The following is a 13,813-nucleotide window of genomic DNA, read 5'->3' as shown; positions in this document are numbered from 1 at the left end:
CTCACACCAGTCAGAATGACCACCATTAACAAGTCTACAAATAACAAATGCTGGAGAGGATGTGGAGAAAAGGGAACCCTCCCACACTGTTGGTGGGAATGTAATTGGTACAACCACTGTGGAAAACATATGGGGGTTCCTCAGAAAACTAAATATATAACTACCATATGATTCAGCAATCCCAATATGAGATTAAGAGTAATAAAAAGTCTATCAGCATCTATATGCTTATAAAGTATAAAGCAATAAATACATAACCATAATGTCAAGATTCCATCTTCGGATGTTTTAAAAAAATTTTTTTGTCTTTTTAGGGCTGCACCCATGGCACATGGACATTCACAGGCTAGGGGTTGAACTGGAGCTGCAGCTGCCAGCCTACACAACCATAGCAACACCAGATCCAAGCCGCAACTTCGACCTACACCACAGCTCATGGCAACACGGGATTCTTAACCCACTGAGCAAGACCAGGGATTGAACCCGCATCCTCATGGATACTAGTCGGGTTCTTTACCACTGAGGCATAACGGGAACTCCCTTAAATTTTAAAAATATATAATTTCTTACTTTTAAAATAAAAGATAATAAGCCAAAGAAAATTTATTTTTAGCTTCAAGTTTAGAAGTATGATAGTCTTTATGCCAAACATGTCATTGTGTCTGGTTCTGTGTTATAGTAATTTCCCAGAAGAGTTCCAGTCAACGTCATTTGACTTTACTAATTTCCAAAGAGTAACTTACTTTAATGTGATGTACACCATTCAGTTTTCCAATGTGCTGTTCAATGGTCCAAACACAGGAACTACATGTCATCCCCTCAACACAGATGGTGACAGAATTCACACTCATATTTAGGTCCATTTCGTTTACTTCTTTACTTTCCTATTAGAAACAATGAATTCATGAATTTCAGCCATGGAAGTAATCCTTCCCCAACATTCCCACCTCCCTGACTAAAAATACACTACTAATAAAATATGGTCAGCATTCCTTTCTCTCACCTCATTTTACCCCCCACCTCAGGGCCTTTGTGTTAGGCTATTCCCTTGGTTTAGGACTTTTTTCTCTTAGATATCTGCTTATCTAACTTCTCTTTACTCAGATCTAATCTTCCTAATGATTCTTCCACTAACCACCTCATCCTCTCTCTTGAATCACTTCACCTGGGGGAAGCCACCTGCCATGTAACAAGCACACTCAAGCAGCTTCACAGAGAGGTTCACATAGTGAGAAATTGAGGTCTTCTGTCAATAACCAGCAAAGGTACGAGGCCTCCTGACAATAACCAGGTGAGTGAACTGTTTTGGAAGTTGATCCTTCAGACTCAGTTAAGCCTCAGCTGACATAAACTTAAAACCTCAGGAGAGAACTTTGAGCCAAAACCACCCAGCTAAACCACTCCCATAATTACCCACAGAAACTGTGATATGATAGTAAACCAGCTATAATGGAAAAAATAAAAATCATTATAAAATAAAAGAAAGAAACTATGATATAATAATTGTTCTAAGCCACTGAAGTTTGGAATATTTTGTTACACTGCAATAACTAACTAATATACTTCCCACTAAAATGAAAATTCCATGAAGGCAGGAATCTGTATTTTCGTTGATATCAGTTTGAATCACATCAAATTGCCATTTTATTAAGTTATAATCAACATATTATCTTGCATTAGCTTCTGTGTTCAATATGACTTGATATATATATGTATATACTGCAAAATACTTACCACTATAATCCATCACCATAAATAGTTACAGTGTTATTTCTTATGATGAGAACTTTCAAGATTCACTCTCTTAGCAATCTTCAAATATACAATATTGTTAAAACTGGAAGTTTATACCATTTAACCACCTTCATCCATTTTGCCTGCTCCCCACCCTCAACCTCCGGTTAACACGTTCACCTGTTCTCTTTGTCTATCAGCTCAGGTTTTTTTAGATTCCACATAAAAGTGAATGCATTTTATTTTATTTGTCTTTCTCATTCAGATTTATTTCACTTAGCATAATGCCTTCGGAGTCCATGCATGTTGTTGTCACAAGTGGCAGGAATTTCTTCTTTTTTATGGCTAAATAATGTGTATATATATATATATATATATATCACATTTTCTTTATTCATAATTTCTTTTTCTTTTTTTTGCTATTTCTTGGGCCACTCCCATGGTATATGGAGGTTCCCAGGCTAGGGGTCGAATCGGAGCTGCAGCCACTGGCCAACGCCAGAGCCACAGCAACGCAGGATCCGAGCCGCGTCTGCAACCCACACCACAGCTCACGGCAACACCGGATCGTCAACCCACTGAGCAAGGGCAGGGATCAAACCCACAACCTCATGGTTCCTAGTCGGATTCGTCAACCACTGCGCCACGACGGGAACTCCCTCAGTCTTAGTTTCAATGAGCACTAACTATAGAACAACTGTAGGTTTTTCGGGTTTTTTTTTTTTTTTTTTTTTGCTTTTTAGGGCCACACCCTCAGCATATGGAAGTTCCCAGGCTAGGGGTCAAATCAGAGCTGCAGCTACTGGCCTACACCACAGCCAAGGCAATGTGGGATGCAAGCTGCATCTTCGAACTACACCACAGCTCACAGTGACACCGGATCCCTGATCCACTGAACAAGGCCAGGGATGACCCCGCATCTTCATGGATACTTGTCAAATTCATTTCCACTAGTGCAGACCACAATGGGAACTCCAGAATGACTGTAATTTATAGCACAATATGATCTGAAATAGATTCATAATTATTAGTCTATGTTTTGTTATTTACTTTTTTTTTTGTCTTTTTGCCATTTCTTGGGCCGCTCCTGCGGCATATGGAGGTTCCCAGGCTAGGGGTCTAATGGGAGCTGTAGCCGCCTGCCACAGCCACAGCAACACGCCAGATCCTAGCCGATTCTTCAACCTACACCACAGCTCATGGCAACGCGGGATCCTTAGCCCACTGAGCAAGGCCAGGGATGGAACGGGCAACCTCATGGTTCCTAGTTGGATTCATTGACCACTGAGCTACAACAGGAACTCCTTGTTATTTACTTTTAAAACTAGAGCTAAAGCTATTTCAAATGCACTACTGAACAATTCAGTTATGTAAACTGATTCTTATGAAATGAGTATTAAATTTCCACCTTTTCACATGAAGAGACTTAGAATATCTATTCAATATAAAAGAATACAGTTTGTCTGATTTTTTTTCTTAATGACTTGAAACAGTCTTTAGTCAAAGTCAAAAAATAAGGATCTCTAATGAACCATGCTGCCAAAGATTTTCACATTCTGGTAATCTATGGCTAACAATCTATATGTAAAATAAGATGACATTGCCATGAGAAACTCTATCTTCCTTCCTCTAGCCAGAGGATCTGCTGCTAATAGGACAAAATGTGAATCTCTGAATGAATGACAAGTGGAACAGGGAGGAAGTAGTAGAATTGAATTAGTTTAGAGGAGCCAGAACTAGCTACTCCAGCTCAAAAAGATGTTCTCCATATTGCCTGAATTCTCCATTGCATGAAATTTTACAATTTAAAGGGTATTATACCAATGAATACCTTCCCTTTTCAATCACACATAAAAGCTAAATAGTACAATGAAGATCTATCTGTATATCCTCTGCATGAATTCAACAACTGTTGACATTTTGCTAAATCTCCTCTATTATATTTTTCTAAACTATTTGTAAGTTTAAGAGATCCTAATTTTTCAGCATACATTTCCAAAGAATAACAACTCCTGCAGAGCCACAATACTATTATCACGGCTAAGAAAATTAATCATTCTATATCCTCTAATACAAATTCTTTTTTTCTTTTGTCATGTGTCTTTTTAGGACCATACTCATGGCATATGGAGGTTCCCAGGCTAGGGGTCTAATCGGAGCTGCAGCTGCTGGCCTACACCACAGCCACACCAACACCAGATCCCAGCCGCATCTGCAACCTACACCACAGCTCACAGCAACTCCAGATCCTTAACCCACTGAGCGAGGCCAGGGATTGAACCTTCAACCTCATGATTCCTAGTTGGATTCATTTCCGCTGCACCACAATGGGAACTCCCTTTAATACAAATTCTCTATTTAAATTTTCCCAAATGTTCCAAGAACACCCTTTACAGCTTTCATTTTTTCCAAATCAGAATCTAGACAAGATTCACACTCTGCTTTTGGTTGTATCTCTTTTGTCTCACTTCATCTAGAACAGCCTTTCCCCCATATCTCTTTACTCCCATGAAGTAATCTTTTAAAGAATCTAGGTCAGTTGTCTTAGTAGACATTCTATCCACACTTTATTGAATTTATTTTTTGGCCCACGCCCCATGGCATGCAGAAGCTCCCCAGCCAGGGACTGAACCAGAGACACAGCAGTGACCCGAATCACTACAGTGACAATGCTAGATCTGAGCACTGTCCGAGCAATACCTGCTAAGCCACATAGGAACTCCTGTATCCACTTTTTAAAATACAAACTCCTTTTTGATAGTTTAAGGCACTGATAGCTGGATTAAGATTTCCTACTATGTAAAATTATTTACTACAATAGAACAGAAGCCCAGATGGGACAGGAAAAGCAGGTAATTGTGAGCAAAGGATCCTTGGGATGTAGGGAACTCAAGGGGCCCAGGTGAACTCCAAGGTGGGGTACTTATGGCAAGCATGAAGGCTTTAGGGACCAGGGAAAGGGTCACTGGAAAGTAGTAAAAGGCATGAAAAGGGAGGAGAATAATGTCTAAAACAAAAAGATCCTGGGAGTTCTCTGGTGGCACAGTGGGTTAAGGTTTCAGCACTTTCACTGCTGCAACTTGGATCACAGCCGTGGCGCAGGCTCAATCCCTGGCCTAGGAACTTTTACACGCTGCACGCGCAGCCTAAAAAAAAAAAAAAAAATCCTGTATATGTACAACTGATTCACTTTGCTCTACACCTGAAACTTAATACAATATTGTAAGTCAACTATACTTCAGTAATATCTAAAAAAACCCCAAGCAAAACAAAAACAGCTCCTATCAAAATTTTGCCTACCATTAGCCCTGTGCCAAAAAAAGGAGATGCTTCCTCTTTCCTTTTCAATACATGGCTGCCTGCCTCCAGGTCAGAACACAGATTTAGTACCTACATGGCTCAGATATGTTGTGGGTCAAAATGAGGCTTTTGGAGTTCCCGTGGTGGCACAGTGGTTAACGAATCCAACTAGGAACCATGAGGTTTCGGGTTCCATCCCTGACCTTGCTCAGTGGGTTAAGGATCCCGCATTGCCGTAAGCTGTGGTGTAGGTCGAAGAATCGGCTAGGATCTGGCGTGCTGCTGTGGCTCTGGCGTAGGCCAGTGGCTACAGCTGATTACTGATTAGACCCCTAGCCTGGGAACCTCCATATGCTGTGGGAGCGACCCAAGAAATGGCAAAAAAGACAAAAAAAAAAAAAAAAATGGGGCTTTTGAGGGCCGATCTAGGTACATTACCAAAACTGACCAAATTGTTCTATAAGAAACTGTCAAGTTCAAAAAACAGAACTGGTAATAAACTTTTGGAATAGAATACACTCAGTAGATAAAAGCTAGTTTACCTGGTTAGTTAGGAATGTTAAACTTAACTACAGTTTTATTATGGAGCATGCCCCAGACCAAAATGTTGGCGCATCTCTCAGGCTTATTGAGGAACTGAGAGACTAGTTAAGGAGAAAGGCACTTCTAAAGTGACTGGATAATTCACCCTGGAAATATGTACTGGGGAAGAAAGAAATGCTGAGCACAAATGAAAATTATATTAATATAGCTACTTTTCCCACTACATTCTAATTTAAGGATGTCAAGTCAGGGGTTCCGTCGTGGCTCGGTGGAAACGAATTTGATTAGCAGCCATGAGATTGCAGGTTTGATCCCTGGCCTTGATCACTGGGTTAAGGATCTGGCGTTGCCATGAGCTGTGGTGTAAGTCACAGATGAGGCTCAGATCTGGCATGTGGCTGTGGCATAGGCCAGCGGCCACAGCTCTGATTCAGCCCTAGCCTGGGAATCTTCATATGCCACAGGTGTGGCCCTAAAAAAAAGAGGAGGTCAAATCATCTATGACTAATATGTATTTCTTCTGCCTTCATAATTCACCTGCATCTTTTTCTTCAAAACTAAACTCAAATTGGACCTTACACTCAAAACCGCAGGGGATTTCCATCTCCCTCATACTACTTTTTTTTTTTTCTTTTTGGTCTTTTCTAGGGCCACACCCACAGCATATGGAGGTTCACAGGCTAGGGGTCTAATCGGAGCTGTAGCCACTGGCCTATGCCACAGCCACAGCAACTCAGGATCTGAGCCGAGTCTGTGACAGCGCCAAATCCTCAACCCACTGAGCAAGGCCAGGGATCGAACCTGCAACCTCATGGTTCCTAGTGAGATTCGTTAACCACTGAGCCACAATGGGAACTCCTCATGCTACTCTTTTAAATAAACATTTTATATATAAACTTTTTTATTTTTTATTTTTTTAGGGCTGCACCCGAGGCTAGGGATCTAATCGGAGCTATTGCTGCCAGCCTACACCACAGTCACAGCAATGTGGGATCTGAGCTGCATCTGTGACCTACACCACAGCTCATGGCAATGCCAGATCTTTAACCCACTGAGCAAGGCCAGGCATCGAACCTGAGTTCTCATGGACACTAGTCAGATTCATTTCCACTGCGCCACGACGGGAACTCCTATATAAACATATTTTATATATAAAATATAACACACAAACTATATCCAATCTCCTGGGATAGACCGTGATGGAAATTTATTCTTTTTTTAATATTAGTTTAATTTTAATTTAAATTTTAGTATTATTTTAATATTACATATATGACCGAGTCACTTTGTTATATAGCAGAAACTGACGCAACATTGTAAATCAACTATACTTTAATAAAAAATAAAAATAAAGTATAAGACACACAGGAGTTCCCGTCGTGGCTCAGTGGTTAATGAATCCGACTAGGAACCATGAGGTTGTGGGTTTGATCCCTGGCCTCATTCAGTGGGTTAAGGATCCGGCATTGCTGTGAGCTGTGGTGTCGGTTGCAGATGTGGCTCGAATCCCATGTTGCTGTGGCTCTGGCATAGGCTGGCAGCTGTAGCTCCGATTAGACCCCCAGCCTGGGAACCTCCATATGTCGCCGGTGCAGCACTAAAAAGACAAAAGACAAAAAAACTAAAAAATAAAATAAATAAAAGACACACACAACTCTGATTTTGTGATATGTGTTATTTATGTTATTTCCATCTTTTGAATTTTAAATGTCTCAAAGATAAGTAAAAGCAACATCTTTTGTAACCTCCCACTGCATTTAGCAGAATGACTGAGAAAACAGAGTTTTCTCATTACAATTTCATATGGTACAGAAAAAATGTAGGCTTAAGGAAGATAACAAAATCAAACAAATCTGGCAGGCAGCTATTAGTAATGAGGTGACTCTGAGAAAATGAGCATCCAATAATACTGAGGGAAATAACTTCCAGTTATTAAAGTATTTTCAGCCACTCCCTAGATACAGATGGCAATCACCATCAGTAATAACATTTTCTAAGAGGAAGAACAGTATTATGACTAGATCACCAGCTCTGGTTTGGAAACAAACTGCAGAAGTTGAGTACAAACAAACATGACATGTATGAAGTCTGACTATTCCAAACCACTTCTTAAAGCTGATCACGAAGCTCAAACATTATTTTTAAATCCCTCCTAAATAATTAGTCCTCATAATTTGAGAAAGGTTTCTGGATTCTTAATAAATTACATAGTAAATTTTAATTCTTTTTAAAATTCTTTTTTGGATATAGCTCTATCTGGATAATTTTTTAAAGCTTTATTTACTTACTTACTTATTTATTTATTTCTCTCTTTAGGGCCACACCTGCAGCATATGGAAGTTCCCAGACTAGGGGTTGAATCAGAGCTGCAGCTGCCAGCCTATACCACAGCCACAACAACACCAGATCCAAGCCACATCTGCAACCTACACCACAGCTCATGGCAATGCCAGAGCCTTAACCCACTCAGGAGTGCCAGGAATCGAACCCACATCTTCATGGATACTAGTCAGGTTCATTATCACCAAGCCACAACAGGAACTCCTACCTGGTTAATTTGTGATCACTACATTAATCGAGGAAATGCAAATTAAAATCACAATGAATGTCATTTACACTCATCAGGTAGGCAAAAATGTCAAAATGTGACAATTTGCCAAGTATTAAAGAGAATGCGAAACAATAGAATCTCTCTTAATTCAGCAGATTAGAGTGCAAATTAGTATAACCATTATGGAACCTGGTTGGCTATATCTGATAGAGTTGGAGATACCCATATGCTAGAAGGCATAGTACCCTAAAGAAAGTCTCACTTGTGTACAAGGAACAATAAATAAGAATACTCACTGCAAAAAGAAACTCTGGAATAACCTTAATGTCTATCAACTGGAAAATGGAAAAATAGATGGTGGTATATATACAGTGGAGCACGACCTTGTAGTTAAAATGAACTAAACTAGTGGTTCTCACTGGGAAGAGGGGAGATTTCCCCACCAAAGAGACTTCTGGCAATATCTGGAGACATTTTTGGTTATCACCACTGGGCACGGGGGAGGGGGAATGTGCAATGGGCATCTAGTGGGTAGAAGCCAGGTATATCGCCAAACATCTTATAATGGATAAAAAAGGTCCTCACAACAAAGAATTATTCAGCCCCAAATGTCAAAAGAACAGAGGCTGAGAAACTCTGAACTAAAACTACAAGTAGCAAAGTGGCTAAATATCATAAACATAGTCAAGGAAATAAAAAGTTTCAGAAAGATACAAAAGTCTAAAAATGTAAAACAGGAGTTCTCTTGTGGCTCAATGGGTTAAGGAGCCAGCATTGTCACTGCAGCAGCTCGGGTCACTGACATGGTGCAGGTTCCATCCCTGGCCCAGGAACTTCCACATGCCACAGGCACGGCTCCCCAAAAAACTGTAAAACAATACCATATGTTGGTTTTGTATGCACACATATATAGTAGTGTTAGTTTAAAAGGCTGAGTAGTGGATACACACATATGCTACAGGGCTCCCTATACCCTGTAGGCCTAGGTTATTTCATTACAAGAATTTTTAAGCGGATAAGCAATGAGATCCTGCTGTATAGCACAGCAACTATATCTAGTCACTTGTGATGGAACATGATGGAGCATATGAGAAAAAGAATATATTATATATATATATCAATGCATATATGACTAGGTCACTCTGCTATACAGCAGAAATTGACAGAACAATGTAAATCAACTATAATAGAAAAAATTAAAACCTAAAAAAAAATATTTAAAAAGAAAATGAATGAATGAGCCCAGAGCACATTATGCTAAGTGAAATAAGCCAGACAAAGAAAGACAAAAACTTCATGATCTCACTTACATGTGCAATCTAAAAAGTCAAACCCTTAAAAGCAGAGACTAGAATGCTGGTTATCAGAGGCTGAGGAGTGGGGGAAATAAGGAAATGTTGGTCGAAGGGTACAGAGTTTCAGTCATGCAAGATGAATAAACTCTGGAGATCTAATGTACAGCATGATGACTAGAGTTATTAATACTGTATTGTATACTTGAAACTTGCTAAAAGAAATCTTCATTGTTCTCAACAACAACAAAAAATGGTAACTATGAGGTGATATATTAATGAGCTTCATTGCAGTAATCATATCACACTATATATGTATATCAAAGTATCTCATTGTACACTTTAAATATATACAATTTCTATTTGTCAGTTATATCCCAGAAAAGATGTAGAAGAAATATTTAAAAAAAAAAACAGCCTACTTCAAGAGGAAATAAAGAAGAAAAAAATATAGTGAATGTGCAGAAATTGAGAAAAATTGCCAAAATTGAAATAATTGAGACCAATGATAAACATATAAACATATAAAAAATCACTCAGTCTTTTATACCAGAACTAAAAAAGCACCCCTGTTTTATTAACAAATTGGTGATTTCTAGCTATGCAAACAACATTGAACTAGTTGCCTTCAGGGTAGATATAGCCTGGGTAGATATCCAGGGCAAATATCAATTTAATTTTTTTCTTTTTTTTTTTTTTTGTCTTTTTGCGGCATATGGAGGTTCCCAGGCTAGGGGTCCAATCGGAGCTGTAGCTGGCAGCCTACACCACAGCCACAGCAACACAGGATCCGAGCCGTGTCTGCGACTTACACCACAGCTCATGGCAACGCCGGATCGTTAACCCACTGAGCAAGGGCAGGGATCGAACCCGCAACCTCATGGTTCCTAGTCGGATTCGTTAACCATTGCGCCATGACGGGAACTCCAATTTAATTTTTTTTATTTTTAAATTTTATACTTAGTTTTTTCCTACTCATTTGCTTTTATTTCAAATCTACCACCTGGGGAGTTCCCATTGTGGCACAGAGGAAGTGTATCGGACTAGGAACCATGAGGTGGTGGGTTCACTCACTGGCCTTGCTCAGTGGGTTAACGATCCGGTGTTGCCATGAGCTGTGGTGTAGGTCGCAAATGCAGCTCAGATCTGGCATTGCTGTGGCTATGGCGCAGGCTGGCAGCCTAGCCTGGGAATATCCATATGCAGAGGGTGCGGCCCTAAAAAGCAAAAAAAGTAAAAACAAAATAAAATAAAATCTACCACCTAATAAATTGAAAACAAAAAGGGAAAGCATCAGCTTCTTTATTATGTTATATAATACATCTTGCTTAAATTGTGTAAACTTTTAAAATGAAGATTGATCTTATTCTTTAACTTGTTTTCAAAATACTGAGTGTCTAATCTCTTTCATCAGACAACTGTCATTATACAAACAGAGGACTAAGATTTCAGATGAAACAGCTGTAGTAGACAAGTATGTTTCAAAACATAATTGTTCTTTCCATTTGACCATTCCCAAAAGATTAGGAGTCAATACTTAAGACAAACTAGTAAGGTCAAAAGAGGACAAAACATTCAAATTAGGAAAAGGTAATGTGCTTTGCTGGCCATTTTTGTGACTTTAGGACTAATCATCACCTCTTACAAAAGAGCTGTCCTAGTGACAACAATAAGATCATATAGTAACTCTATTATTTTAGGTGTGTTTTTTTTTTATTTGCACCCACGGCATACGTAAGTTCCCAGGCCAGCTGTGGTAATACCAGATCCTTAACCTACTGCACAGGGCTCAGAATCAAAACCATGACTCAGCAGCAGCCCAAGCTACTGTAGAGACAATGCTGGATCCTTAACCCACTGGGTGAGGCCAGGGATTGAACCAACATCTTCATAGGTACTTTGTCAGGTTCTTAACCTGCTGAGCCACACAGGAACCCCTGTTCGTAGACTTTTTAATGACTGCCATCCTGACTAGTGTGAAGTGGTACGTCATTGTAGTTTTGATTTGCATTTCTCTAATAATTACTGATATTGAGCATCTTTTCATGTGCCTAAAGGCCATCTGGGCAACAGAAGGCCTAAAGACCTAAAGGGTAACAATATTTTTCAAGCATCTTCCTTACCCTACTCCTACTCCTTAAGCTCTGGACTCCAGCTTGAATCAGCTGTATGAGCATTGGTAAGTCTGAGTGTTAGTTTCCTTAATTTAATTTAATTTTTTTTTCTTTTTAGGGCCACACCCAGAGCATATGGCGTTTCCCAGGCTAGGGGTCGAATCGGAGCTGTAGCTGATGGCCTATGACACAGCCACAGCAACTCAGGATCCAACAGCGACTTGGAATCTGAGCTGCATCTGCGACCTACCCCACAGCTCTCAGCAACTCGGGATCCTTAACCCACTAAGCAAGGCCATGGGATTGAACTCAAATCCTCATAGATACTAGTCAGGTTTGTAATCACTGAGCCACAACAGGAACTCCTAGTTTCCTTAATTATATTTATTTATTTATTTTTAGTTTCCTTAATTTTAAAAGGAGGCTACTACCTTATTTACATTGCAGGATTGTTGTAAAATTGATGTATATAGAAGTTTTGTCAACTCTGCAATGCTATAGGAATCTGAAATATCTATATTGTTGTCACTGGGACAGCTCTTTTGTAAGAGGTGATGCTTAGTCCTAAAGTCACGAAAATGGCCAGCAAAGCACAATCCCACTCATAGGCATATATGTGAAGAAAACTCTAATTTGAAAAGATATATAGCAGCACTATTTACAATAGCCAAGACTTGGAGCAACCTAAATGTTTATCAACAGATGACTGAATAAAGAAGATCTGATATATGTACAAGGGAATATTTGTCAATTAAAAGTATGATGTACAGGGAGTTCCCGTCGTGGCTCAGTGGTTAACGAATCCGACTAGGAACCATGAAGTTGCTGGTTCAATCCCTGGCCTTGCTCAGTGGATTAAGGATCCAGCGTTGCCATGAGCTGTGGTGTAGGTTGCAGACGCAGCTCGGATCCCACGTTACTGTGGCTCTGGCGTAGGCCAGTGGCTACAGCTCTGATTAGACCCCTATCCTGGGAACCTTCATATGCCGTGGGTGCAGCCCTAGAAAAGACCAAAAAAAAGGTATGATGTACAATGGAATATTACTCAGTCATAAAAAAGTATGAAATAAAACCATTTGCAGCAATATGGATGGACCTAGAGATTATCATATTAAGTGCAGTAAGTCAGAGAAAGACAAATATCATGTATCACTTGCATGTGGAATCTAAAAAAATGATACAAGAGTTCCCGTCGTGGCACAGTGGTTAACGAATCCGACTGGGAACCATGAGGTTGCGGGTTCGGTCCCTGCCCTTGCTCAGTGGGTTAAGGATCCGGCGTTGCCGTGAGCTGTGGTGGAGGTTGCAGACGCGGCTCGGATCCCGCGTTGCTGTGGCTCTGGCGTAGGCCAGTGGCTGCAGCTCCGATTCGACCCCTAGCCTGGGAACCTCCATATGCCGCGGGAACAGCCCAAGAAATAGCAAAAAGACAAAAAAAAATTTAAAAATTAAAAAATGATACAAAAGAACTTATTTACAAAACAGAAGCAGACTCACAGACACAGAAAACAAACTTACGGTTACCAAAGGAGAAGGGGGGAGGGATAAATCATGAGTTTTGGATTAACATATAGACACAATCATAAATAAAACAGAAAACAGGTAAACAATAGGACCTATTATATAACACAGGAAACTATACTCAATATCTTAAAATAACCTATAATGGAAAAAAATCTGAAAAAGAATATATACATATTCAATTAGATATACATATAACTGGAGAGTTCCCATCATGGCTCAGTGGAAACGAATCTGACTAGCAACCATGTGGTCGCAGGTCCGAGCCCTGGCCTCACTCAGTGGGTTAAGGATCTAGCATTGCCGTGAGCTGTGGTGTAGGTCAAGATGTGCTCAGATCTGGCGTTGCTGTGGCTGTGGTGTAGACCAGCAGCTACAGCTCTGATTTGACCCCTAGCCTTGGAACCTCCATATGCCGTAGGTGCAGCCCTAAAAAGACAAAAGAAAAAAAAGACCAAAAAAAATGGTAAGGCATTCCCTGGTGGCTCAGAGGGTTAAGGATATGACTTTAGTTAGTGCTATGGCTCAGGTTGCTGCTGTGGCGCAGGTTCCATCCCTGTCACAGGAACTTCCTCATAATGCACGTATTGCCAAAAAATTAAAATCAAAAAATAAAAAATACTTTAAATGTTGATTAGACCACATTTTTTTAAAAAAAGAAAAATGTTGTTACCCTGCAATGCACACAGGTGGGAAGACAAGTTAAACAAAAAACTAAGAAACAGACCTCAAAGTTCCCACTGTGGTGCAGCAGAAAC

At 40.0% G+C, this 13,813-nt stretch overlaps 1 protein-coding gene across 2 annotated transcripts in view; it reads right to left on the bottom strand.

Moving 5' to 3' along the window:
* ATP7A (ATPase copper transporting alpha) overlaps nt 1-13,813 on the bottom strand; it is a 137,151-nt gene that overhangs the window by 84,840 nt on the left and 38,498 nt on the right. Inside the window, exon 2 of one of the 2 annotated variants that reach the window (XM_003135200.5) lies at nt 744-884. The exons of the other annotated variant lie outside the window; for it this stretch is intronic. Within the exon in view, the coding sequence (XP_003135248.1) occupies nt 744-863 (120 nt within the window). The 5' untranslated portion in view covers nt 864-884. The remainder of the gene's footprint in view (nt 1-743; nt 885-13,813) is intronic. 2 annotated transcript variants of the gene reach the window in all.

Source organism: Sus scrofa, chromosome X (assembly GCF_054392235.1).
Source record: "Sus scrofa isolate SSC_HxYL_T2T_F1_AM1 chromosome X, Sscrofa_HxYL_maternal_Yorkshire_Landrace_v2.0, whole genome shotgun sequence".
In the NCBI taxonomy this organism is placed as follows: Eukaryota; Metazoa; Chordata; class Mammalia; order Artiodactyla; family Suidae; genus Sus; species Sus scrofa.
This window is presented reverse-complemented; position numbering and strand designations above follow the sequence as displayed.